The 27,240-nt window shown below is 42.6% G+C and overlaps 1 protein-coding gene across 2 annotated transcripts in view; it reads right to left on the reverse strand.

Moving 5' to 3' along the window:
* agps (alkylglycerone phosphate synthase) overlaps positions 1-27,240 on the reverse strand; it is a 153,747-nt gene that overhangs the window by 46,243 nt on the left and 80,264 nt on the right. For both annotated transcript variants that reach the window (XM_043693534.2, XM_043693535.2), the window contains 5 exons: positions 26,806-26,931; positions 25,034-25,142; positions 19,663-19,790; positions 15,455-15,506; positions 3,127-3,203 (listed from right to left, as the gene is read on the reverse strand). In XM_043693534.2, coding sequence (XP_043549469.2) covers positions 3,127-3,203; positions 15,455-15,506; positions 19,663-19,790; positions 25,034-25,142; positions 26,806-26,931 — 492 coding nt within the window. The remainder of the gene's footprint in view (positions 1-3,126; positions 3,204-15,454; positions 15,507-19,662; positions 19,791-25,033; positions 25,143-26,805; positions 26,932-27,240) is intronic.

Below are 27,240 nucleotides of genomic sequence, written 5' to 3' on the forward strand. Positions count from 1 at the left end.
GAAGAGCCTGGGGGAATAGAAAAGCTAGGTGGGGATATGTACAGAAGGAAGCTGCAACAACAGTGTTGGTGGGGAGAAGAGAGTCGTTGCAAAGCACGGAATGTTTCACTTATACTGGAATAATTTGGCAGGGAGCATGGCTAGTCGAGAACAGAAATCTTCAAAATTATAGTAAAAATATTGCTGAAACTTGTAGTTTTTTTTCTACCAGTGTGCTTAGTTGTTTTATGACATCACATGCAATAAAAAGTATTTAGCTGAACAGTGGGTGGTGATCCAGAGGTGGATGCTGACAATTTGCATCTACCTGACATCTGTGACCTATTGTTTAATTACCCAACACCATTCACAACTCATGTGGAAGAACTGCAGAGCTTTGATCTGATCTATTGGCGTTGGGATCACACAGCTGTCTCACATGCAGTTTCTGCTGTCTAGAGTACACATAATTTTTGTAGTAGATTCACCAGGTTAGCATCTCAGTTTTAAGATTGCCTGCTCATGTTCTTGGCTTACTCTACTACACTCGCCCACTCAATCACATCATGTCCCTATGGTTTAATGGTAATAATGAAAAAGACGGATTTGCAAGGGTATAGGACCGGATGACCCATGGAATCTCAAACTCTCAGTTTCATTTGCTGGATCTGATTATACACACTCTAAACTGAAAACCTCCAGAAAAATATCAATTAAAATCTGAATAATTTGGATTACATTTACCTCTGGTAGTTTATAATTAGAGTTGCAAAGTGATTCAATGTCTTTAACAGAACAACATTGCTGTTAGCTGTTCGAAAAATCCTGTTCATCTATTTTTATTCTGAATACTCAAAATAGATTCACTCATATTTAGAAATTAAAATAGCTGTTTAGAAAGCACACATTTCATTGTTGTATTGGATGCTCTGCTCGACTAGCCTAAAGCTGCTTTGATTTGGATACGGTGTTTAAAATTATATAAACTAAACAGGGATTATAAGCAATAGCTAGATGAAGTAGTTAACAATTTTTTCTCATGCTTTTTAATTGGATAGATGAAATTTGTAATTTACTACCTTGCCAAGTATGCAAAATTTATAAAATTAAAAGTTGGCTTTCTTCGGCAAAGGCAGAAACTGATAGATCCAAGGATTACCAGATCAGCCACAATGTCTGAATGATGGAGGTAACACAATAGGCTGAATAGCCACTTCTGTCCCTATGTCTTATGGTCTTCTATCCCTTGATATTTGTAGAGTCCAGAAATGTAGTGATTTTTGTCTTGAACATGCTCAATGCTTCAGCTTTCACATTTCAAAGATTCACCACCCTCTGAGTAAAGACATTCTTCCTCATCTCAGTCTGAAATGACCTCGCTCTTATCTGGAGATTTATGTCCCTTAGTTATAGACTCCCAAAACAGGGAAAACATCTTATTTACATCCAAAATATCTCACGCAAAGGATTTTGGAGGTTTCAACAATATCAAGTTTCATTTTTCACAACACCTGGGAATACAGACCTAGTCTTCACAATCTCTCATATTAAAACAATCCTGCTCTCCCAGAACCTCCACTGCACTCACTCCGTGGCAGGTAAATCACTCCTTAGGTAAGGGGACCAAAACTGCAACACTCCAGATGAGCACATCAAGGCACAAAACAGCTGCAGCCTGACATCTTGACCCGTGAATTCAAACCCTCTGCAATTAAGACCAACATTCTGTTTAGGATCCACATTGTATGCTGCATCTGCATTATCACTGGTAGTGACTCATGAACAAAGAGACCCGCATTCTTTTGGATACCCAGACTATCCAACTTCTTGCCATCTGAAAAAAAAACTGCCTTTTTCCCTACCAAAATAATTCTCACATAATTCACACGATATTCCATCTACCATGCTCTTGTCCATTCATTTAACCTGTACAAGTCATCTTGACGCCTCCTTACATCCTCCCCATAACCTGAGTTCTCATCTAGCTTGATAGCATCAATAAACTTGGAAATACCCTAGATGGACCACACAACCAAATCATTACTTACTTGTATGTAGCGAACAGCTGTGGACCAAGCACTGATTCTTGTGGTGGCCCACTAGTAACAGCCTGTGACCTGAGAATGATCTGTTTATTCCTACTCTCTACTTTCTGTAAGTTAACAAATTCTCAATTCTTACTAGCACACGTTCTCAATCCCATGCACCCTAATTTTATTTACTGGTATCCTCTGTTCGGCCTTCTCATAAGCCTTCTGAAAATCCAAATACACCCCACACACGATTACATGTAGCAGCGATAAAGGAGAAGTCCATAACATGTATACTTGACGGACCGTGCTCTCAACTGTCCTATGACCTTCAAAGATTTATATAAAAGTTCACCCTAGATGTTCTGTTCCTTCACCCCTTTAGATATATAAACTTTCATTTTCATTGGTCTTCCTGTATACTTTCTACCAAAGTGAATCACTTCACATTTTTCCACAATAAATTTAATATGCCAGTTGTCACACCACCAACCTAACATACTTTTGAAATTCTGTACTATTCTCATGTTTCATAGTACACCCAAGTTTTGTATTATTTTTGAAACTGAAATTTTGAAATTATACAAAATCATTGACGTATCGGGAGTAGGAGTGGTCCCAATACCTATTCCTGGAATATGCCACAGTAAGCCTCACTTCAATCTGAGAACTATTGTGTTTTCTGTCAGTCAGCCAATCTTGTATCCACATTGCTATTACCCTTTTATACTATTAATTCAAATTTTGCTCAAGTTTGTTGTGTGCCACTATATCAAGTGCCTTTTGGAAGTCCACATACACCACAGCAACATAAACCTGGGCCAGTTTTTCCTGGGATTTATTTTGGCAAAATAGGTAGTTAAGATACAACATTGTTGGAATGAAATCATTTCCTTTTAACATGGTCAACCATGGATAAAAGCGGACACCGTGACATGCCATAAATTGCTCTTCATAAATGCAATTTATAAATATCATAACAATTTTGACAGAAGCAGAGTGATAATTTATACGACTTCAAAATTCATGCTGACATTTTGGCTTTGTGAAAGTTATTCGTAGTTTATACAACTTTTAACATTGCTAAAGTAGAAACAAAGTGAAAAACTGAACATACCTTAGTAATGTAAAATTTCTTCAGTCCATCCAAAAATGAAGTAAAAATTGAGGCCACTTGTGGTTTTAGTGCGTGTCCTATTTTTGAAAAAGCATATTTGGGATTTCAGCATTCTTTGTACTTGAAATAATCAATCAATTTATATAGGCTGATACTTGATCAACATATTCAGCACTGAATGGATTTTGACAATTACAGACAGTACACTAGAAGGCGATTAAACTGATAATATGTAGGAATATGACACAAAAATACTCATATCATCATAAAAGAAAATTTCACTATCTCGTCAAGGAAATATGGAAAATGATAAATTGGAAGTAGACCCAATCTGCGACTTCATATTATTTGATTTGGATATTAGTCTTTAAGCTCTCCTTAACATAACTACTTTATCATGTATTATACATCTTGGCAGTGTCCAGAAGATGCAAATACAGCAACCTTTAAAAGGATGATCATTCCTAGGTACAATAGGCACCTTTAAGTGTAAAATCAATTTTCATTTCCTGCTTAATTGCACTCCTGAGAGCCATTCCAAAAAATTGAAAATAATATACATGTTCATTAGTACTAACAGGACTAGGTCAAAAGTTAAAAATCTCAAAACCAGATTATAGTGTTGCTCCTTCGTCAGGCCTAGCTACCTGATGAAGGAACAGTGCTCTGAAAGCTTGTACTTCCAAATAAACCTGTTGCACCATAAACTGATGCTGCGAGATTTTTAACTTTGTCCATGCTGGTCCAACACCAGCTCCTCCACGCCAGGACTAGGTCAGGCGTTTGCAATTTATATAGTGCTACACCAGTGACTGAAAAGATCAATTCAGTATTCAGAGCTGAACTTTGTTTATGTGAACCTGAAATATTATAGCACAGCAAACAGACATTAACCTACCTTTCAGTAGATTGAAAGCCTTTTGTCTGGAGTTTCAACTTATTTTCAGCACACTGGTGTGATTATACACAACACCAAAACGGTCCTCATACATGCACAGTTGCAGTCTGTGATGTCATCTGGCCATGACAAGCCACAGGAAAGCATCTGCATGTGTGCCACAGACATCACCATGCTAAATTGGATTGGCACAGCTGAATTTAAATCAGTGTTTCACAGTAACATACATGCTTTTCAGCAATATGCCTTAAACATAAAACCCAGGATCCTTATGCCTTTTTAAATACTTTCCCCAATCTGCCCTGTCATCTACAATGATCTGTGCTCATAGGTCTCTCCTTGTCCTTCCAACCCTTTACGTTGTCTCTCCTGGTCCCTCCAACCAAAATTTATTAAATTTCATTGTCACGTTTTCCTATTCTACCAGCCTATGTCCTTAGCAATCTCACAGTTCATTATGTTTCAAAATTTTGTCATCTACTAATTTTGAAATCATGTTGTCACATCTAAGTGCAAATCATTAATGTGCATAAGAGAAACAGCAGTTCTAGCTCCAACATGTGGTCAAAATATATATACATGTTTGCACAAAAGCAACACACGGCAGATGCTGGGAATCTAAAACAAACAGCAAATGTTGAAGAAATTCAGCAGCTCTGGCAGCATCTGTGGAGACAGAAATAGAGTTAGTGCCGAGTCTGAATGACTTTATATTTAGTCTGGCCCCACTCCAAATTTAAGCTCAAATATTTAGGCTAACATTGCAATGCAAACTGAGGGAATGCTAGATGAATGCAATGTCGGACAACACGTTAGGCCAAAGGTGTATCTGCACCATTAAGTGGATATAGGAGATCCCATGGAACACTGTCAAAGAACAGCAGGGATTATCCCTGGTGGCCTGGCCAATATTTATCCCTTAAATATTATAAAAACAGGTTATCTGATTATGATTAATTTCTGTCCAGAGGCTGTGGAAATTGCTACATAAATGCAAGTTTTTTTTAAAAAAAAACAGCTGTTGGAAAACCATTTTCTAGAATGGGAGGGTCACCACTAAGCTAAACTCCATACTTTCCAGTGATTATGTAGATACTACACCGCCATGCAAACTGCCAAGAGTCGTATTTGAAATAACATTCGCTACACAAGAAGCATTCAGAATGAGAGTTGTATCTTAGCTTGATCTAAAATTATATATTTTTTTGTGGGGAGTGGCGGTGGCTGGAATCAAATCCTTAATGCTATTCAAAGCAGCATGTGGTCACTTGGGAGCTGTGCACAGTTCAGGCCTAGTTATTTCAATTCTTCCTAAAATTCAGTAATCAGTACCTCATTAAAAATGACATTTTTAAAAAGCTGTAATGGAGGGTAAACCAAAGTTTCCATCACTACACTTAGAAAAATAAAAAGTAGTAAGAGGGAAATTGAGAAACAAATTTGTAAGGAGATCTCAGTTATCTGTTAGAATAATAGGGTGGCTATGGTAGGGGATTTTAACTTTCCAAACATAGACTGGGACTGCCATAGTGTTAAAGGTTTAGATGGAGAGGAATTTGTTAAGTGTGTACAAGACAATTTTATGATTCAGTATGTGGATGTACCTACTAGAGAAGGTGCAAAACTTGACCTACTCTTGAGAAATAAGGCAGGGCAGGTAACTGAGGTGTCAGTGGGGGAGCACTTTGGGGCCAGCGACCATAATTCTATTAGTTTTAAAATTGTGATAGACCAGATCTAAAAGTAGAAGTTCTAAATTGGAGAAAGGCCAATTTTGACGGTATTAGGCAAGAACTTTTGAAAGCTGATTGGAGGCAGATGTTCGCAGGTAAAAGGACGGCTGGAAAATGGGAAGCCTTCAGAAATGAGATAACAAGAGTCCAGAGAAAGTATATTCCTGTTAGGGTGAAAGGAAAGGTTGGTAGGTATAGGGAATGCTGGATGACTCAAGAAATTGAGGGTTTGGTTAAGAAAAAGAAGGAAGCATATGTCAGGTATAGACAAGATAGATCAAGTAAATCCTGAGTATAAAAGCAGTATCCTCGAGAGAAATCAGGAGGGCAAAAAGGGGATACGAGATAGCTTTGCAAATAGAGTTAAAGAGAATCCAAAGGGATTTTACAAATACATTAAGGACAAAAGGGTAACGAGGGAGAGAATAGGCCCCCTCAAAGATCAGCAAGGTGGCCTTTGCGTGGAGCCGCAGGAGGGGGGTCAAATACTAAATGGGTATTTTGCATCAGTGTTTACTGTGGAAGAGGACATGGAAGATATAGAATGTAGGGGAATAGATGGTGACATCTTGAAAAATGTCCATTTTACAGAGGAGGATGTGCTGGATGTCTTGAAACAGGTAAAGATGGATAAACCCCCAGGACCTGATCAGGTGTACCTGAGAACTCTGCGGGAAGCTAGAGAAGTGATTTAAGAAAGGTGGTAAGGATCGGTGCTGGGTCTTCTACTTTTTGTCATTTACATAAATGATTTGGATACGAGCACAAGAGGTACAGTTAGTAAGTTTGCAGATGACACCAAAATTGGAGGTGTAGTGGACAGCAAACAAGGTTACCTCAGATTACAACGGGATCTTGATCAGATGGGTCAATGGGCTGAGGAGTGGCAGATGGAGTTTAGTTTAGATAAGCATGAGCTGCTGTATTTTGGGAAAGCAAATCTCAGCAGGACTTATACACTTAATGGCAAGGTCTTAAGGAGTATTGCTGAACAAAGATCTTGGAATACAGGTTCATAGCTCCTTCAAAGTAGAGTCACAGGTAGATAGGATAGTGAAGGAGGCATTTGATATGCTTTCCTTTATTGGTCAGAGTATTGAGTACAGGAGTTTGGAGGTTATGTTGCGGCTGTACAGGACATTGATTAGGCCACTGTTGGAATATTGCGTGCAATTCTGGTCTCCTTCCTATCGGAAAGATGTTGTGAAACTTGAAAGGGTTCAGAAAAGATTTACAAGAGTGTTGCCAGGGTTGGAGGATTTGAACTTATGGGAGAGGTAGAATAGGCTCGGGCTGTATTCCCTGGAGCGTCAGAGGCTGAGGGGTGACCTTAGAGAGGTTTACAAAATCATGAGGGGCATGGATAGGATAAAGAGGCAAAGTCTTTTTCCCTGGAGTCGGGGAGTCTAGAACTAGAGGACATAGGTTTAGGGTGAGAGGGGAAAGATATAAAAGAGACCAGAGGGGCAACGTTTTCATGCAGAGAGTGGTACGCGTATGGAATGAGTGCCATAAGTAGTGGTGGAGGCTAGTGCAATTGAAATATTTAAAAGGCATCTGGATGGGTACATGAATGGGAAGTGTTTGGAGGGATATGGGCCAGGTGCTGGCAGGTGGGAGTAGATTGGGTTGGGATATCTGGTCGGCATGGACAAGTTAGACAGAAGGGGCTGTTTCCATGCTGTACATTCCTATGACTCCATAACTCTCTAAGTAACAAGACTAATTAGCTTGTCATTATACAGTTAATATACTATGCACAAGATGAAACTATCAAGACAAAACTTGATTGTGAAATTAAAACTTAGTAACTCAAATGTAGTATTCAATAGCTACTAAATGGTTTGATGAATTTACCACTTTGTATTACACCTGCAAAGACTTTATTCAGGAGATACAGCTATTCACACTAGCACTCAAACATTTTCAATCGACTTTTGTGGTAACTCTCCAGGTAATACTAATGTGACTCCTGGGGAATGCAATCATTTGGTCGCAGAATCAAATGAAGAAACCGAGCACTGATTGCCCAAATTGTCATTGCTTCCTTTCCCACTTGTGCATGTTGGTAACATTTCACAGACTTCTGTACATAACTTTATTGCTTTGTGGTGATGTGAAAAATGTCACAAGCTTTTCAGAGATCTCAGTCAGTCAATCACAGTTATTTAGAATATTGCATTAAACTGGAAGTATAAATTTACATACCATAAAAAAATCAGTTAAATAACTTAGATTAGATTCCCTTGAGTACAAAAACAGGCTACTTGGCCCAACCAGTCCACATTGTCCCTCCAAAGGAGTATCCCACCCAGACCCATTCCCCTACCCTATATTTACCCCTGACTAATGCACTTAACACTCTGGGCAATTTAGCACAGCCAATTCACCTGACCTGCATATCAGAGGAAACCCACACTGACGCGGGGAGAATGTGCAAATTCCACACAGTCAGTTGCCTGAGGCGGGAATTGAACCCAGGTCCCTGGTGCTGTGATGTAGCACTGCTCACCACTGAGCTACCGTGTCACCCTGTAAAACCAAATTTGATAAATGGCCAGTGCTTTAACATATATATTCAACAATCTTCTTTCGGAGGATCCCTTAAGAATATTCTATAACTAGTGTTGGATCTGACCTTGGGTCGTTTCAACATGAATTCAAATTATAATTAATAAAACCCAGGCAGGATTGCCACGAGCCACTCAGGAGACTTGAAGATATTGTGGAAGAATCAATGTTCTATAAAAATATTACCAGGAGATGCAGAAAATCTTTCACGAAATTAAACTTTAATCTTGCAAAATGTCTTCCCTGACTCCCCACAAGCTCTTTGTTCTTCTGCAATTTATACAGTTGTTCTTCCCACACTTATCAGATAACATTTTTGTACACCAAATCATGCTGGCTTGCTTTGACTTTCTAAACTAATCATCGTCTGCCACATTACACTTAACCCATCACATTATCCCACCATCACCAATGAATTTACTAACCTATCACAATGCACTACCATTATCTGTTAGTGGCGCCCTGTAACATGATCCCGGGCATGCATTACAACACTAAGTTAACTACATAACTGGCAGAGTAACTTCCATAAAAGACAGGATTTAATAGAGTATCATCTACCATTCAAAGAAGATATTTATTGTAAAATTACTCAACTGGCCTTATATTTTGGGATTGAAAGCTGAAATGTAGAAGGGAGAGCAAAGATCAAGAAGTTTATTTTTTATTCAAAATGAATTAAAAGACCCTAACAGGATTTTAGAAGTCAGGCTTTTGGTTCCTTTCTCTTTCCAAAGTAACTTACTGAATATTCAGCCATAGGTTGAATATTCATGCCTGAACTGAGAAGGAATAAAAAGAGCCCCAACACCTAATGACATAAATAACACTGTCAAGTGTACTAATCAAGTAGTTTGGTGGTACAGAAGTCCAACACTGAAAAAAGCTTTACATCTTGTTCTAATCAGAACAATTTGCAAAAAAACATCTGAACAATAAGTTACTGAAATGAATGGCCTACATATACACTGGCACTGAAATTCATACATTCACATTACTCGCTTTTGTGACAGGCAGAATGTCATTTTGACAACAGTTAGTGGCAAACACCATTTAGGTAGCTATTGTATAGTTATAACATCAAGCTACCAGATTCACCTGCTGCTCAAACCTTTGAGCTATCTCATTCTTTGACTGTAACATGAGGTTGATTAGGCACTTTACAGAACTAAACATTTCAGACCTATTCATGGGAAACGATCTGATCAAAGTAGCCATCTCCACCATTTGATGTCAAATTGGTATTCACTGGTCCAGTTGGCTGCCTTACTCAAAAGCAAGCTTAAACAAATGCTTGTTGCGTTGTACAAGAACAATGAATTGCTGGGTGATACATGTAATATATTTTCAGTTCACTTCCTCATTATTAGCTAGTCGTAGACATGCTGAAGTGATGTCCCTTCATACTTCATCCGAGCTGTGGCCAGTTCTCCATACCATGAATCAAATGGTTTGGAGAATTCCCCCAAGTTGCATGGATTTGTTTTGGAGAGTGAAAGTGAGGTCTGCAGATGCTGGAGATCAAAGTTGAAACTTTATTGCTGGAACAGCACAGCAGGTCAGGCAGCATCCAGGGAACAGGAGATTCGACGTTTCGGGCACAGGCCCTTCTTCAGGAATGAGCAGAGAGTGTTCAGCAGGAGAAGATAAAAGGTAGGGAGGAGGGACTTGGAGGAGGGGAGTTGGAAATGTGATAGGTGGAAAGAGGTCAAGGTGAGGGTGATAGGTCGGAGTAGGGTGGAGGCGGAGAGGTCAAGAAGAAGACTGCAGGTCAGGAAGGCGGTGCCGGGCTGGAAGGATCCGGCTGAGACAAGGTGGGGGGAGGGGGGATGAAGAAACTGGTGAAGTCCAAGTTCATCCCCTGCGGTTGGAGGGTTCCCAGTCGGAAGATAAGACGCTCCTCCTCCGACCGTCGGGTTGTTGTGGTTTGGCGGTGGATGAGTCCAATGACCTGCATATCCTCGGTGGAGTGGGAGGGGGAGTTGAAATGCTGTGCCACAGGTTGGTTGGGTTGGTTCGTCCGGGTGGCCCAGAGGTGCTCCCTGAATCGCTCCGCAAGTAGGCGGCCTGTCTCCCCAATATAGAGGAGGCCACACCGGCTGCAGCGGATGCAGTAGATGATGTGGGTGGAGGTGCAGGTGAATCTGTGGCGGATATGGAAGTTTCCCTTGGGGCCTTGGAGAGAAGTGAGGGGGGAGGTGTGGGCGCAAGTGTTGCACCTCCTGCGGTTGCAAGGGAAGGTGCCGGGAGTGGTGGTTGGGTCGGTGGGGGGTGTGGATCTGACAAGGGAGTCGCGGAGGGAGTGGTCTCTACGGAAAGCTGATAGGGGAGGGGAGGGAAATATATCCTTGGTGCTGGGGTCTGTTTGGAGGTGGCGGAAGTGACGGCGGATGATGCGCTGTACATGGAGATTGGTGGGGTGGTAGGTGAGGACCAGTGGGGTTCTGTCCTGGTGGCGGTTGGAGGGGCGGGGCTCAAGGGCGGAGGAGCGGGAAGTGGAGGAGATGCGGTGGAGGGCACCGTCGACCACGTCGGGGGGGAAATTGCGGTCCTTGAAGAAGGAGGCCATCTGTGTTGTACGTATTTTGAACTGGTCCTCCTGGGAGCAGATGCGGCGGAGACGAAGGAATTGGGAGAATGGGATGGCGTTTTTACAGGGGGCAGGATGGGAGGAGGTGTAGTCCAGGTAGCTGTGGGAGTCGGTAGGTTTGTAGTAGATGTCCGTGTTGATTCGGTCGCCTGAGATAGAAACAGAAAGGTCTAGGAAGGGGAGGGAGGAGTCCGAGACTGTCCAGGTGAATTTGAGGTCGGGGTGGAAGGTGTTGGTGTAGTGGATGAACTGTTCAACCTCCTCGTGGGAGCACGAGGTAGCGCCGATATAGTCATCAATGTAGCGAAGAAAAAGATGGGGGGTGGGGCCAGTGTAGTTGCGGAAGATGGATTGTTCCACATACCCTACGAAGAGGCAGGCATAGCTGGGGCCCATGCGGGTGCCCATGGCTACTCCTTTTGTTTGGAGAAAGTGGGAGGATTGGAAAGAAAAGTTGTTCAGGGTGAGGACCAGTTCGGTCAGTCGAAGGAGGGTGTCGGTGGAAAGGTACTGGGTGGTACGGCGGGAAAGGAAGAAGCGGAGTGCTTTGAGTCCTTCGTGATGGGGGATGGAGGTGTATAGGGACTGGATGTCCATCGTGAAGATAAGGCGTTGGGGACCGGGGAAGCGGAAATCCTGGAGGAGGTGGAGGGCGTGGGTGGTGTCACGAACGTAGGTGGGGAGTTCTTGGACTAATGGGGACAGGACCGTGTCGAGGTATGCCGAGATGAGTTCGGTTGGGCAGGAGCAGGCTGAGACGATGGGTCGTCCGGGGCAGTCAGGTTTGTGGATTTTGGGCAGGAGGTAGAAACGGGCGGTTCGGGGTTGTGGGACTATGAGGTTGGAGGCGGTGGATGGGAGGTCCCCTGAGGTGATGAGGTTATGGACGGTCTGGGAGATGATGGTTTGGTGGTGGGGGGTGGGGTCATGGTCAAGGGGACGGTCAAGAACTCCCCACCTACGTTCGTGACACCACCCACGCCCTCCACCTCCTCCAGGATTTCCGCTTCCCCGGTCCCCAACGCCTTATCTTCACGATGGACATCCAGTCCCTATACACCTCCATCCCCCATCACGAAGGACTCAAAGCACTCCGCTTCTTCCTTTCCCGCCGTACCACCCAGTACCCTTCCACCGACACCCTCCTTCGACTGACCGAACTGGTCCTCATCCTGAACAACTTTTCTTTCCAATCCTCCCACTTTCTCCAAACAAAAGGAGTAGCCATGGGCACCCGCATGGGCCCCAGCTATGCCTGCCTCTTCGTAGGGTATGTGGAACAATCCATCTTCCGCAACTACACTGGCCCCACCCCCCATCTTTTTCTTCGCTACATTGATGACTGTATCGGCGCTACCTCGTGCTCCCACGAGGAGGTTGAACAGTTCATCCACTACACCAACACCTTCCACCCCGACCTCAAATTCACCTGGACAGTCTCGGACTCCTCCCTCCCCTTCCTAGACCTTTCTGTTTCTATCTCAGGCGACCGAATCAACACGGACATCTACTACAAACCTACCGACTCCCACAGCTACCTGGACTACACCTCCTCCCATCCTGCCCCCTGTAAAAACGCCATCCCATTCTCCCAATTCCTTCGTCTCCGCCGCATCTGCTCCCAGGAGGACCAGTTCAAAATACGTACAACACAGATGGCCTCCTTCTTCAAGGACCGCAATTTCCCCCCCGACGTGGTCGACGGTGCCCTCCACCGCATCTCCTCCACTTCCCGCTCCTCCGCCCTTGAGCCCCGCCCCTCCAACCGCCACCAGGACAGAACCCCACTGGTCCTCACCTACCACCCCACCAATCTCCATGTACAGCGCATCATCCGCCGTCACTTCCGCCACCTCCAAACAGACCCCAGCACCAAGGATATATTTCCCTCCCCTCCCCTATCAGCTTTCCGTAGAGACCACTCCCTCCGCGACTCCCTTGTCAGATCCACACCCCCCACCGACCCAACCACCACTCCCGGCACCTTCCCTTGCAACCGCAGGAGGTGCAACACTTGCGCCCACACCTCCCCCCTCACTTCTCTCCAAGGCCCCAAGGGAAACTTCCATATCCGCCACAGATTCACCTGCACCTCCACCCACATCATCTACTGCATCCGCTGCAGCCGGTGTGGCCTCCTCTATATTGGGGAGACAGGCCGCCTACTTGCGGAGCGATTCAGGGAGCACCTCTGGGCCACCCGGACGAACCAACCCAACCAACCTGTGGCACAGCATTTCAACTCCCCCTCCCACTCCACCGAGGATATGCAGGTCATTGGACTCATCCACCGCCAAACCACAACAACCCGACGGTCGGAGGAGGAGCGTCTTATCTTCCGACTGGGAACCCTCCAACCGCAGGGGATGAACTTGGACTTCACCAGTTTCTTCATCCCCCCTCCCCCCACCTTGTCTCAGCCGGATCCTTCCAGCCCGGCACCGCCTTCCTGACCTGCAGTCTTCTTCTTGACCTCTCCGCCTCCACCCTACTCCGACCTATCACCCTCACCTTGACCTCTTTCCACCTATCACATTTCCAACTCCCCTCCTCCAAGTCCCTCCTCCCTACCTTTTATCTTCTCCTGCTGAACACTCTCTGCTCATTCCTGAAGAAGGGCCTGTGCCCGAAACGTCGAATCTCCTGTTCCCTGGATGCTGCCTGACCTGCTGTGCTGTTCCAGCAATAAAGTTTCAACTTTGTTTTGGAGAGTCCACATACACAAAGCAGCATTCACTCTTACCTGCAGTGACTTCTGGTTTCACAAGTTGCACCCCACACAGACCTCTGAGGTCCATACAAAAGAAAGGCAATCAGGTGAAACAGACTGCTAGAACTAATTTTGAGCAAGTTTTCCATAGACATAGATGGCATTGCATGGCATTCTTGAAGTCTAGCCCTTAAAAACATTTTTGTTGGGTCATATGAGAAACATTTATTTAATGGAATCACAATCTACCCTTGCATATTTCCAATATGTAGATGACACATTTGCTGTATTTAAATCCGTAGTTGCAGATAAGAAGTTCCTTATAAGTCTTAATGTACTCCATCCCATGCTCAAATTTACCTTTACAAGACTGTCATCAAATGAGTTCTCATTCCTTCATGTCCTAGTTGAGAAATCAGAAGTGGTTCACTACACATGTCCAGCACTGTTCAGTCTACGTGTTGGGTTTCCTTTAGGTGCATATGCTTTAAGATTGATCTGAGTAGCAAACTCAAATAGGGCCTGGACCATTTGTTCACCATGCAGACTTGCTGCTGAAAAGCCACTCTGCTGAATACTGGTTATAGTGATCAGATCACTTCCCAGGCCCAAGACTGTCAGTCATTTATAGTCCTAAAAAGCACCCTGAATACCTCTGATTATCCTGGAAGGGTAAGGTTTCTTGAAAGCTGGGGTCGGGGAGTCCAGAAATAGAGGGCATAGGTTTAGGGTGAGAGGGGAAAGATATAAAAGAGACCTAAGGGGCAACTTTTTCTCACAGAGGGTGGTACGTGTATGGAATGAGCTGCCAGAGGAAGTGGTGGAGGCTGGTACAATTGCAACATTTAAGAGGCATTTGGATGGGTATATGAATAGGAAAGGTTTGAAGGGATATGGTTCGGGTGCTGGCAGGTGGGACTAGATTGGCTTGGGATATCTGGTCAGCATGGATGGGTTGGACCGAAGGGTCTGTTTCCATGCTGTACATCTCTGACTCTATAACAGATAAAGCTAGCTAACTCATTCTAGTTAGCTGTTTTATACTGCTATCATACAGTCAAGACATAAATCACATTCACCACTAACAGATGCTGTAGTCAAGCCAAAAATCACACTTTGCCTATCACACAAATAAGAGTTGTGGTACATGAATTTCGGTGCCAGTGCAATGCCAGGCATGTTAACTATACATCAAATGCAAATCATACCAAACAGATGTCACTTCAGCTGTTCATAAGCAGCAAGATCACAACCACACCTAAGCAACCCTTGTTTGTAAAATTCATAAGTGTCAACATTAGATGTTGTTCTGCAATTGAACAATATTTGCTGAATAATCCTGAGTGCGCAAAGAATTGAACTGACAAACTAATTTTGGATCAACTGTCAAGTTCACAACATTGTGTGAAATGAAAGCCACATATAATAATGCACAGGCCCCTGTTTTCTGCAGACACAAAGAACATGTACACATTCTGTGCCTGTTGCAACTTAGAGTAGATCACATTCTCTGACCAATCAGGATTAACTTTCCTGGTTTAACATTTAAGTTTACCAGCAGTCATTTTCAACTGCTACATTTTCCATGGCAACACTGCGTGGCAGATGTACATCGGAGGCAATCAGCACTCTCTTCGCATACAGTTTAAATAAGAAAATTGCCTTGATGAGTGCAAAGCAAAAACATTTGACAGAAGAGTACTATATTCTTACAACAGCCAAGGATGTAATAAAGTAAGTCATAAAAGAAACTAAAATTCAAACTTCCAAGCAAACATACATCATTGATAATAAAACATCTCTTTCAAGAATTGGTGTTTGCTTACCAAATTGGAACTGTGTATTGTCCATTAGACGGATTGATGCAGGAGCACATCTCTGCGGTGATTAAAATATATAACAAATCATAAATTAGCTTTCAGAAACATAAATTAGAAATTGAGGGGAAGGAATTTATTCCTGTCAAGTTTGTCACAATAGCTTATTATACTTTTCTTAAAAGCACAAACTTCACTTTGGACTTTGTAAATAATTTCTAAAAGCCTTCTGTCTTAGGTGAAATCCAGCTTGGTACGATACCGGTGGCAGACTTCTGAATTTGTTGAGGTATAGGGAAGATATAGAAGCCCCAGAACAATGGAGCTGTTAACTTTGGAGATGGGAAAAGTGCAGATCAAAGTTTCAGCAGCAGATGGGCAGAGCTATGGAAATAATCAGGTTTACTAAAAAAGCCTAAAACCACAGAATGGTAATAACACAGGAGACAACCATTTTGGCCTGTTGTGTTAGGCTCTTTCAAAAGCTACTCAGCCAATCCATGGACTTCACACCCTAGCTCTGCAAATCTTCTCTCTTCAAATAGTTACCTAATTTTCTTTAAAAAATGTTAAATCTACCTTCACCATACTCAAAATATTTATACCAGCTCATACATCATTTGCTGCATAAATCTTTTCTTCATGGTCTTTTTTGGTTCTTATCAAGCACCTTATAACTAAATACTCTGCCAAGGTCCCTTATGGTTTTCAGCATCTTTATCATATCGCCTCTCTGAACAGAGACGGCCAGTTTTGTCAAGCTATTCACACAACTTTAGTCTTTCATTCCTTGAAGCATTCTCAAATTCTTTCTGCACCCTCTCTAAAACCTTCACCTTCCCTCCTAAAGTGTGCTGCCCAGAAATTGACTTAATCCTCCAAATGAAACCAAATCAGTGCTGCATAAGTTCATATTACATCTGGCTTCAGCACTCCTGCCTCTACTTAAAAAGCTCAGGATTCTGGGTTTTTATTGTTTTCTGAACTTGCCTTGTCACTTTTTATGAGACATATAGACCCTGAGGTCTCTGTGTACCTGCACCTCTTTATAAGTTATTTTGTGCTGTCTTTCATTGTTCTTCCGACCAAAATGAATCTAATCATAACTCTACATTAAAATTTAGTCTACCACAACATGCTTTTGCCCAGCATTTCTAATAATTGGATTGCTCTTGTTTAGTTCCACTCTCAATTATATAGCCCTAGCATCTACAGGAATGGTTTCTTTTTGCCCCAAAACCTCAGTCAAATACTAGTCCTGTCTCTTACCTACCACTCCCTTTGGCAATGGCACCTGCAGATCTGGAGTCAGCATTCAAATGTATGCCAGCAAATCCGAACTATACAATGTTCCTTGATTTTTCCATTATTTTTCCAATATTAAACTGCTTCATCAATATTTGCACTTTAAATATTCACAGGTTCCAAAAGCTGAATAACTGAAAGGTTGAAACCAAACCTATGGCATTTGTCATAAACTGCATAATCTACATCGTATCAGGCTCCATTCACTCAATAGTAATCCTGCTGTCTCACATTTCCTCTGTATCTCAAGTAGTCATCATCATCTTCAACTCTTAATGCCTCAGCCTCACCCTATACCTTGAATTTGTCACCCCATACAAGCCTCTATTCCTCAGATTCTAATCTTCGAACTCAAGTTAACTCAATGAAAAATGCAGATGGGCATACCAACAGCAATACAGGCTATCTTAAAAAGTAGGTGTCAACCTGGTGAAGGTACAATATAGGGCTACTTGCTACCAAAACAGAATGAACACCAAGTGCTAGACAGAGCCAAATGAATCCACAGCCAACAGTTCAGATCTAGTCATGCCACATCTATGTGTGTTTGAAGACAACTAAACAACTCACTAGAGGAGGCTCCACAAACACCTGCTTCCTCAGTGATGGGAGAGTCCAGCACATCAATGCAAAGGATGAGACGGAAATATTTACAACAATCTTCAGCCAAAAACACCAAGGAGATGATCAAGCTTAGCATCTACAGTGGTCTCCAGCATCACAAATGACAGTCTCCAGCCAATTCATTTCACTGCACATAATACCAAGAAATTGTTGGAGGTACTGGATGCTGCAAAGACTATGGGCCAGACAACATTCTAGCAATAGTGCCAAATTTTTCCAGCTTTGCTATTACAATTGTATCTACCTAACCATGTAAAAAATTGTGCAGGTGTGTCTTCTACAAAAGAGGCAGGACAAATTCAACCTGGACAATTACTGACCCATCAGTCCACTCTGAATCATCACTAAAGTGACAAAATGTCAAGTGCTATCAAACAGTACTGCTCAGTGAACACCAGTCTGGGTTCCACCAGGGTCACTCAACTCCTGACCTCACTGCAGCTTTGTTTCAAACATGGACAAAACACTGGAATTCCAGAAGGAAAATGAGAGCGATTACATTAAGACTGTATTTGACTAAGTGGTGCAAAAACTGGAGTCAATAGGAATTGGGGGCAAACACCCCATAATGGAGTCACACCTATTGCCAAGGAAGTGGTTGTTGAAAATCAGTCATCCGAGTTCCAAGCTCTCTCTGTACGAGTTCCTTACGGTAGTGTCCTGGTCCAACAATGGTCACCAGAAATGGGAATGTTTGCGATAGACGGACAATGCTCAATATCATTGTGATCTCAAACATCGAAGGAGACAATGACAATATCCAGGCTTGGGCTGTCAAGTAGGAAGTAAAATCACGCCACAAAGGAGCCAGGCAATGACCATCTCCAATGACAGGCAATCTAGCCATTGCTGTTTGACATTCAAGGCATAAGCTGGAGTTTGCTGGAATGCTCCCTATTTACCTATGAGTGCAACAACTCAACACCATCCAGGACAGAGCAGTCTGCTTGATTGGCATCTCATTTAAAAAATATTCATTCGCTCCACCACTGACCCTCAATCACTGCAGTGTATACCATCTGTAAAACACACTGCAGAAATTCTCCCAGGCCCCTTTAGACCTAATCTTTAAAACCCTTATCTATTAGCATCTAAAATGACAAGGGAACCTCTAAGATCCACTAGTGCCACTCACCATACTGCCCTGGAAATATATCACCATGCCTCCTGTGTTGTTGGATCAAAGTACTGGAATTCACTCCCCAATGGCATTGTAGGGTTACCCATAGAAAATAGACTACAGCAGTTCAAGGCGGTAACTCACCACCCTTTCTCATCGACATCTGGAATGGGCAGTAAATGCTGGCCAAGTTGGCAGCACATTCATCCCATGAATAAAAAATAACAAAACTGAGACTAGTGTCTTTACACTCTTGCCTATCAAAAATGCAATAAAGTGGACAAATAAAATTACATTACATCAACCATTATCAACTCACATAGTGGAATAGCCTCAAAGCACTTACACCTATTTCTATCATCAATAGGATGCTTTCCAATGAAAGCGCAAAGTAAAGACAATTTATTGTTAAATGGAACATAACATCCAATTTCGTTGTGAACCCTGAAATAGTTAGATATGAGAGACAGTATTGAATAAATACAATTACAAGATAGCAAAAATGCAACATGAACAGGCATGATTAACACTGTATGGCTTGCACAAAGGAATAAAGAAAAATGAATTTATTAATAAGCATGACGTCACCTTTTAAGTCTGATTTAATAACTGCCTCCAATTGGGAATTTGAATGCAACTAGACTGTCTCCAGTTATGGAGAAAGTGAGTCTGCAGATGCTGGAGATCAAAGTTGAAACTTTATTGCTGGAACAGCACAGCAGGTCAGGCAGCATCCAGGGAACAGGAGATTCGACGTTTCGGGCACAGGCCCTTCTTCTGAAGAAGGGCCTGTGCCCGAAACGTCGAATCTCCTGTTCCCTGGATGCTGCCTGACCTGCTGTGCTGTTCCAGCAATAAAGTTTCAACTGTCTCCAGTTATGGACAAGATTATAGTCTTCAGCACAACAGTGAAATTTTACACAGTTACAAAAATAATGAGGCAGATCATAAATTGTCACGTGGAACAATTGAAATCATTAGGAAGGAACTGCTCTCTCAGCCATTGTGCATGTTAAGAATTTCTGCTTTTGGTTGTTAAATAGCATGATTTCTAATCCCTCAAAACTGAACTGCAAATACCACAGAGTCAGCAATTTGGTACTGGAAATAAACATAGCCTGCGTGCTAGAAAGGCCATCCAAGAGCCATAAATGCAAGAATGAATTACCTGTCGTGCTACTTCTCGTAAACAGGCCACACCATGCTCAAAGTCCGGAAACACAATTGAGCCGTATTTCTGATATTCAGGCAAAGACCTGATCTTTATTGTGACCTCCGTGACTACACCAAGTGTTCCTGAAATGACAGAAAACAAATCTGAAATAGTTGAATGCAGAATGGAATTGCAATATTTTCAGCAGTTAAAACAACCTTCATATCATCCTACAACTCAGTCGGCTCTAAAATAAATGCACTATTCCTTTTTCTGGTTTAAGTCATATAGGGTATAAAGTATCCCAGTATGTAATTTGTTAATTGACTCATTATATTTGAGTGCTTTGACTATAAAAACAGAATTTTATTCTAATAAATGTTTATCAATAATTTTAAAATTAATAGAATTAGCATTTAAACTTGTATAACACAACTAGCCTTTTGGGATAATTTAGTATTCAATGGTTATGAAAGTGAAGTATTGTAACACAACACAAGCATATTGTCTCTGACAGCACAATATCATACCAGAATCCCAACTGCTAAACTGTATCACTACCTGATATAGCAACTGTACCATTCAAGATCGCAGACGGTTACAAAGAGTGGTGAATTTGGCCCGGACAATCACTAAGGCCAACATCCCATCTATTAGGCCCGCTGTCAAGGAAAGGCTGCCAGCATTCTCAAAGGTCCATCCTACCCTGGCAATGCTTTTCTACAACCTCTGCCATTGGGGAGAAGGAACAGAAGCCTAAGCACATGCACCAGCCGGTTTTGAAACAGTTTTACCCTACTGTTGTTAGAATAATGAATGAACTCAAACGCTTAGCATTCGCCTGTACCTTTGTTTTTGTTTTGCTGCTGTTTACCTATTATTTACTTATCTATGCTATTTAACTATGTGATCTGCTTGTATTGCTTACAAGACAAAGCTTTTCACTGTGCCTCGGTACACATGACAATAAATTCAACTCAATTCAATTGATTAAAAAAAATCAACTCCCTGGATTATGTAAAAAAAGTAACAGCAAACAGAATTAAGTGAGTAAAAAGGAAGACACATGGATGTGTTTGTATGGTAGGTTGCACGGTCTGAACAGATAATGACAAAGACAGAAAGTGGTAGAATACTGTACAGCCTTTACAGAAAATACAATGCAAGGAAGAATAATCAGCACAACTAAAATCCCACTTCTGGTCAAGATGGCAGCAGAGTAGGACACTCCAACCAAAGCTCCTTTGCTCCTTTATTTCTCCTCCTTTGGTCTCTTGGTGGCTTCTGGCAGCTCTCAACCTAGTCTCCCAGTGGCTTCTGCTGTGTCCCTGTCTGGTCTCTCGGCAGCTCATGGCAGTGTTTCAGCTCGGCAGGAGAGTGGATTCTGCCCGGGCTTGTTCCCAAGGCACCAGGGGAGATTGGAGAAATGGCAGTTTCAACAGCAGCGACAGTGTCTGCAGTGGTGGTGTCGAAAACAGCAGAGCAAGATAAGCAGTGGACTCAAAAGTCTGTTGAACTTTTAACTTCTTTATTTTTGCAGTTTAAACTGCAAAAGACTTTAATGCAAACTATTATCTATTTCTTTATTTTTCTACTATTCTATGAAGTAAATGTTTAACTTTTTAACTCTTGTTTCTCTTGCTACTTTGTTCCTAAGCTTTTTTGGTACCCAAGTAAGATAGCACCATGTGTGGTGATATTATACACTTTTCACTGTACTCCTGTACAAGTACACCTGACAATAAAATCTAAAATCGTGGTCTTCTTCCAGTTGATAGCACAAGGTCAGAAATGGAGAGAGAGATCAAGAAACCGTAGGTTAAAGAGAGAGAAAGGCAGAAATTGGCAACAAAGTCAATAAAACATTTCATTTCATGGTGAGAACGGAAAACAATACTGGTTAGTCATCACTTTTAAAATACTGCTTGCAATCCTGGTCGCCATTTCATAGGAAATATGTTGTTAAACTTGTCAGGGTGCAGAAGCGATTTACAAAAATGTTGCCAGGGCTGGAGGGTTTGAGTTCTAAGGAGAGACTGGGCGATTTTCCATGGAGCATCGGGTGAAAAGCCAAGGTCTTTTTCTCCCCCAGGGTGGAGGAGTGTAAAACTAGAGGGCATACGTTTAAGGATCCAGTTTGGGGGGGGGGGGGGAGATCTTTTGCATGCAGTCTTGGCACTGGAAGAGTTACAGATATAGACAGGGAGAGAAAATATGAGTCGAGACAAAATAAAATACATTAATTGGGACAGGGACAAGTTGAACAATAGGCAAGTGAAGGCAGTCCAGTTTATAGATTTTGAGCAGGCGGTAAAAGACGACCATTTGTGGTTGGGGAATGGAGAGGCTGAAAGCTGTGGAAGCAGCATCTCAGAAATGAAGCAATTTGTACCAAATATCATTCAATACTTTCACCTTTTGGGACTGCTACCTACTTAGAGCACACAGTCAATGTTCAATGATTGCTACTTACCTAACTCAAAATGCAAATTAGTTTTTTAAGCAAAAAGTCAACTCAACTGCAACATTAAAAACATGAAAAATATTGACATGTATCTGCATCAGTTGAGTCATGTCCTACAGTTCACAAGAAGCTGCATAAGACAATTGATATTTTCAAGAAACTGAATTAAATCAGCTCTTCTCTAAATAAGTAGCACCCAAAACTTACAATAGCAACATAGGACTTAGAAGCAAACATAGGCTATTTCGACTTTGAAGCCTGTATTTCCACACTTGCTCAAAAATTAGTTCCACATGCCAAATTAACATTGACACTCGCGCTTGACTGCAACACTTGCTCTCTGCAAAGCAACTAGAAGTTGAAATCTTTGGCAAAAGATCAAGTAACCTAAACCATCAGCAGTTGAAACTTTATTGCTGGAACAGCACAGCAGGTCAGGCAGCATCCAGGGAACAGGAGATTCGACGTTTCGGGCACAGGCCCTTCTTCAGGAATGAGCAGAGAGTGTTCAGCAGGAGAAGATAAAAGGTAGGGAGGAGGGACTTGGAGGAGGGGCATTGGAAATGTGATAGGTGGAAAGAGGTCAAGGTGAGGGTGATAGGTCGGAGTAGGATGGAGGCGGAGAGGTCAAGAAGAAGACTGCAGGTCAGGAAGGCGGTGCCGGGCTGGAGGGATCCGGCTGAGACAAGGTGGGGGGAGGGGGGATGAAGAAACTGGTGAAGTCCAAGTTCATTCCCTGCGGTTGGAGGGTTCCCAGTCGGAAGATAAGACGCTCCTCCTCCGACCGTCGGGTTGTTGTGGTTTGGCGGTGGATGAGTCCAATGACCTGCATATCCTCGGTGGAGTGGGAGGGGGAGTTGAAATGCTGTGCCACAGGTTGGTTGGGTTGGTTCGTCCAGGTGGCCCAGAGGTGCTCTCTGAATCGCTCCGCAAGTAGGCGGCCTGTCTCCCCAATATAGAGGAGGCCACACCGGCTGCAGCGGATGCAGTAGATGATGTGGGTGGAGGTGCAGGTGAATCTGTGGCGGATATGGAAGTTTCCTTTGGGGCCTTGGAGAGAAGTGAGGGGGGAGGTGTGGGCGCAAGTGTTGCACCTCCTGCGGTTGCAAGGGAAGGTGCCGGGAGTGGAGGTTGGGTCGGTGGGGGGTGTGGATCTGACAAGGGAGTCACGGAGGGAGTGGTCTCTACGGAAAGCTGATAGGGGAGGGGAGGGAAATATATCCTTGGTGCTGGGGTCTGTTTGGAGGTGGCGGAAGTGACGGCGGATGATGCGCTGTACATGGAAATTGGTGGGGTGGTAGGTGAGGACCAGTGGGGTTCTGTCCTGGTGGCGGTTGGAGGGGCGGGGCTCAAGGGCGGAGGAGCGGGAAGTGGAGGAGATGCGGTGGAGGGCACCGTCGACCACGTCGGGGGGGAAATTGCGGTCCTTGAAGAAGGAGGCCATCTGTGTTGTACGTATTTTGAACTGGTCCTCCTGGGAGCAGATGCGGCGGAGACGAAGGAATTGGGAGAATGGGATGGCGTTTTTACAGGGGGCAGGATGGGAGGAGGTGTAGTCCAGTTAGCTGTGGGAGTCGGTTGGTTTGTAGTAGATGTCCGTGTTGATTCGGTCGCCTGAGATAGAAACAGAAAGGTCTAGGAAGGGGAGGGAGGAGTCCGAGACTGTCCAGGTGAATTTGAGGTTGGGGTGGAAGGTGTTAGTGTAGTGGATGAACTGTTCAACCTCCTCGTGGGAGCACGAGGTAGCGCCGATACAGTCATCAATGTAGCGAAGGAAAAGATGGGGGGTGGGGCCAGTGTAGTTGCGGAAGATGGATTGTTCCACATACCCTACGAAGAGGCAGGCATAGCTGGGGCCCATGCGGGTGCCCATGGCTACTCCTTTTGTTTGGAGAAAGTGGGAGGATTGGAAAGAAAAGTTGTTCAGGGTGAGGACCAGTTCGGTCAGTCGAAGGAGGGTGTTGGTGGAAGGGTACTGGGTGGTACGGCGGGAAAGGAAGAAGCGGAGTGCTTTGAGTCCTTCGTGATGGGGGATGGAGGTGTACAGGGACTGGATGTCCATGGTGAAGATGAGGCATTGGGGCCCGGGGAAGCGGTCCCCAAAGTGAAAAAGTTGGGTTACATTGTTAAAAACTATTTTTTGTGCAAAAGCATCCTCCTAATTTCTAGTTGTTACATTTTTAGCACAAACAGGCCCAACAAGCCTATTCCACTGCTTAGGCTGCTGACGCCTCCTGCCACCTTAATTCATCTCACCCCATTACCATATCCTTCTAATCCTTCACGGACGTGTACTTATTTAGAGAGTAATAGAGTCACACAGCACTAAAACAGCCCCCTGGGTCTAACTCATCCATGCTGACCAGATTTCCCAAACTAAACTAGTCCCATTTGCCTGTGTTTGATCCATATCCCTCTAAACCCTTCCTATTCACGTACCTGTCGAAATGTCTTTTAAATGTACCTGCATCCACCACTTCCTCTGGCAGTTCATTTCACACACAAACCACACTGCATTAAAAAAAAGTGCCCCTTTGGTTCCCTTTAAGTCTTTCCCCCCCTCACATTAAACCTATGCTCTCTAGTTCTGAGCTCGCCTATCCTCGGGAAAAGACCGTAGCTATTCACCTTATCTATGCCCCTCATGATTATATAAACCTTGAAAACCTCTCAACATCTTGCATTCCAGGGTAAAAGTCCCATCCGATTCAGTGTCTTCTTATGACTCAAACCCTCCAATCCTGATAACATCCTTGTAAATCTTTTCTGCACCCCTTCCAATTTAATAATATCCTTCCTACAACAGGGTGACCAGAACTGTAACAATACTCCAAAAGTGGCTTCACCAATGTAATGTATTTGGTTTTTCCTATTGTATTGAAATTGAAAACCTGAGCAAAACATGAAAAACTGCAATGGTACCTTCAGATCCCATAATGAAATGGTAAATGTCAGGGCCTGTGGACATTCTTGGACCTTGACAACTTTTTTCTACTATGCCTCTTGGCGTAACCATTTTTATGTACACAACCTGTTAAAATAATGGAAGTCTCAAATTATGTGCATTACCACATTTGTGAAAAAACGCAAGTTGTACATTTTGTATGACTATCATTGCTTAAAGTCAGCAGAACAAATGCAAAAATCTAAATGATCACAACCATTCATACCACTGGAAATAGGGGAAGCTGAAAATTTGGCAAATGACTGATTGGTCAAAGCAATAATGTCGCTAAACACTCCCTAAGATTCCATATAATTCAAAAGTCTCAAGACTTGAAGACATCCCTTTTGCTTGCATGTTACTTCCAGCAAACTGATTACCGCATATACTCATGTAAAAATCAAATTTTTAAGACATTTTTATGGTTAAATTTATAGGGTTGACTATTACATGGATACTACACTTGAGGGGTGAAATTCATGCTACAATCCAAAATACCATATTACTAACAGAAGCCTGATTGATTTCTCAACAAATAAAGAAAGAAAACACAAATTAAGGTGAACTCAAATGGAGGTTGACTCTGACCTGATAGGTCTTAAATTTGCACACAAAATTGGTGTGAATTGTACATCAACACACATGATAGCACAAAAACAAAAATTATTTTCCTCATTGTAACATTTAGTACAGGATAACAACTTGACTCTCAAATGCTGAGTGCTGTGAAGAATTCAGGTCTACTTTTACACAAGGTATGTCAAAAATTTCCGATTTGTTGGCCAAAAGTAGGGGGTTGACTTTTACATGAGATCGACTTTTACTCGAGTAAATAGACAGTAGCTTAAATTGGCTGTTACTGTGGCTTTAAGCAGACTCAGTTGGTGGGCAAGTACTGCCCAATTCCTGAATCACTTCCACCAATAGGAGTTTGTTGAGCTTTGCTAGCATAGGTTGGTAAAGTGATGGTTTGTACTTGCATATAAAGAACTGTTGCTTATTTCATGGTATACCTCAACGAGAGGAGACTGTTAGACTCATGTGGAGGAATGGTAATGTCCCTAATTCTGGGCCAGAAGACCTGGGTTCAACTCCCACCTGCTCTATGGCTATATCATAACATCTCTAAAAAAAGTTGATTAGAAAATATCTCAACCACAGTCAGCTTGTCAAACAATCAGGATCCCTTTTCTCCTTTGCAGTAAACTGTTTTGATTGTTTAAAACTCGTCATTTGTGTGTTTGACCTGATGAGTGCTAAACAACATTTCAGCAACATGTTGCTCTTCTCATTAATACGGAAATCTTGTACTACCAAGTAACTATTCAGAATCAAGTTTCTTTTCAATTTGTTGACTTGGATATTTTGAAAAGACTTATGGAACATAATATTTTGTATCCTGACCTGTTCGATTTTTTAAGACAGAGCACAGAGGTAATCAAGTGAGTTTTGGAGCCACAATTTGGAAACATCCAGATGTAGAACAGCTATCATTCTCTTGCAACTGGATACTTTTCTGAACAAGACATCTGTCACTATTTTTTCTTCATTACTGGGCCAAATTGCTGTTCTCTCAATGGCAGTGGGTAGCATCAGCAACAGAAGAACTGAAATGGTTTATGGACCTTTTTGTGGTAAATGGAGATGGACAGTAAATGTAGCTCCCAGATAAGTAATAAAATTATTAAGGCTTGATGACTACACTGAATCCAATCAAATGCAAGGTAAATGCATGTTTTCAAATACTTACCAGATCTTCAATGTTACCGTAGATATTTTTTTTCATGCCTGAAGCCCGTGTAGCAACCCAGCCTCCAAGACTGCTGAACTCCATTGAATCTGGTTCATGTCCTGTACAGTAGCCATGTTCACTAAGCTTCAACAAAAAGAAATTATTGGAATTGCAAAAATAATGAAACATATTTTTCAAATGATGCTGCCTAGAAGCAATTTTAATATAAGTAAAACAATGAACATTATACCAATCATTGTTTTTATAAGAGAATGGAAGAATATAGCAATACACTCAGCTAACCACAATTATTCAAATGTTTGTTTTCAAAAATAAGTTCTTCCAATGATTCTGTTAATTGCTACTTAACATTCCAACTGAGAAAGGTCCAGAATTTGTCACAGATATTTTTTCGTACCAAGAAAATGGCTGCTATCTGAAGGTGCTAGATCT

The sequence above is a fragment of the Chiloscyllium plagiosum genome, unplaced genomic scaffold (genome assembly GCF_037043375.1).
Source record: "Chiloscyllium plagiosum isolate Xiang-an unplaced genomic scaffold, Cpla_swu_hap1 HiC_scaffold_7, whole genome shotgun sequence".
NCBI lineage: Eukaryota > Metazoa > Chordata > Chondrichthyes > Orectolobiformes > Hemiscylliidae > Chiloscyllium > Chiloscyllium plagiosum.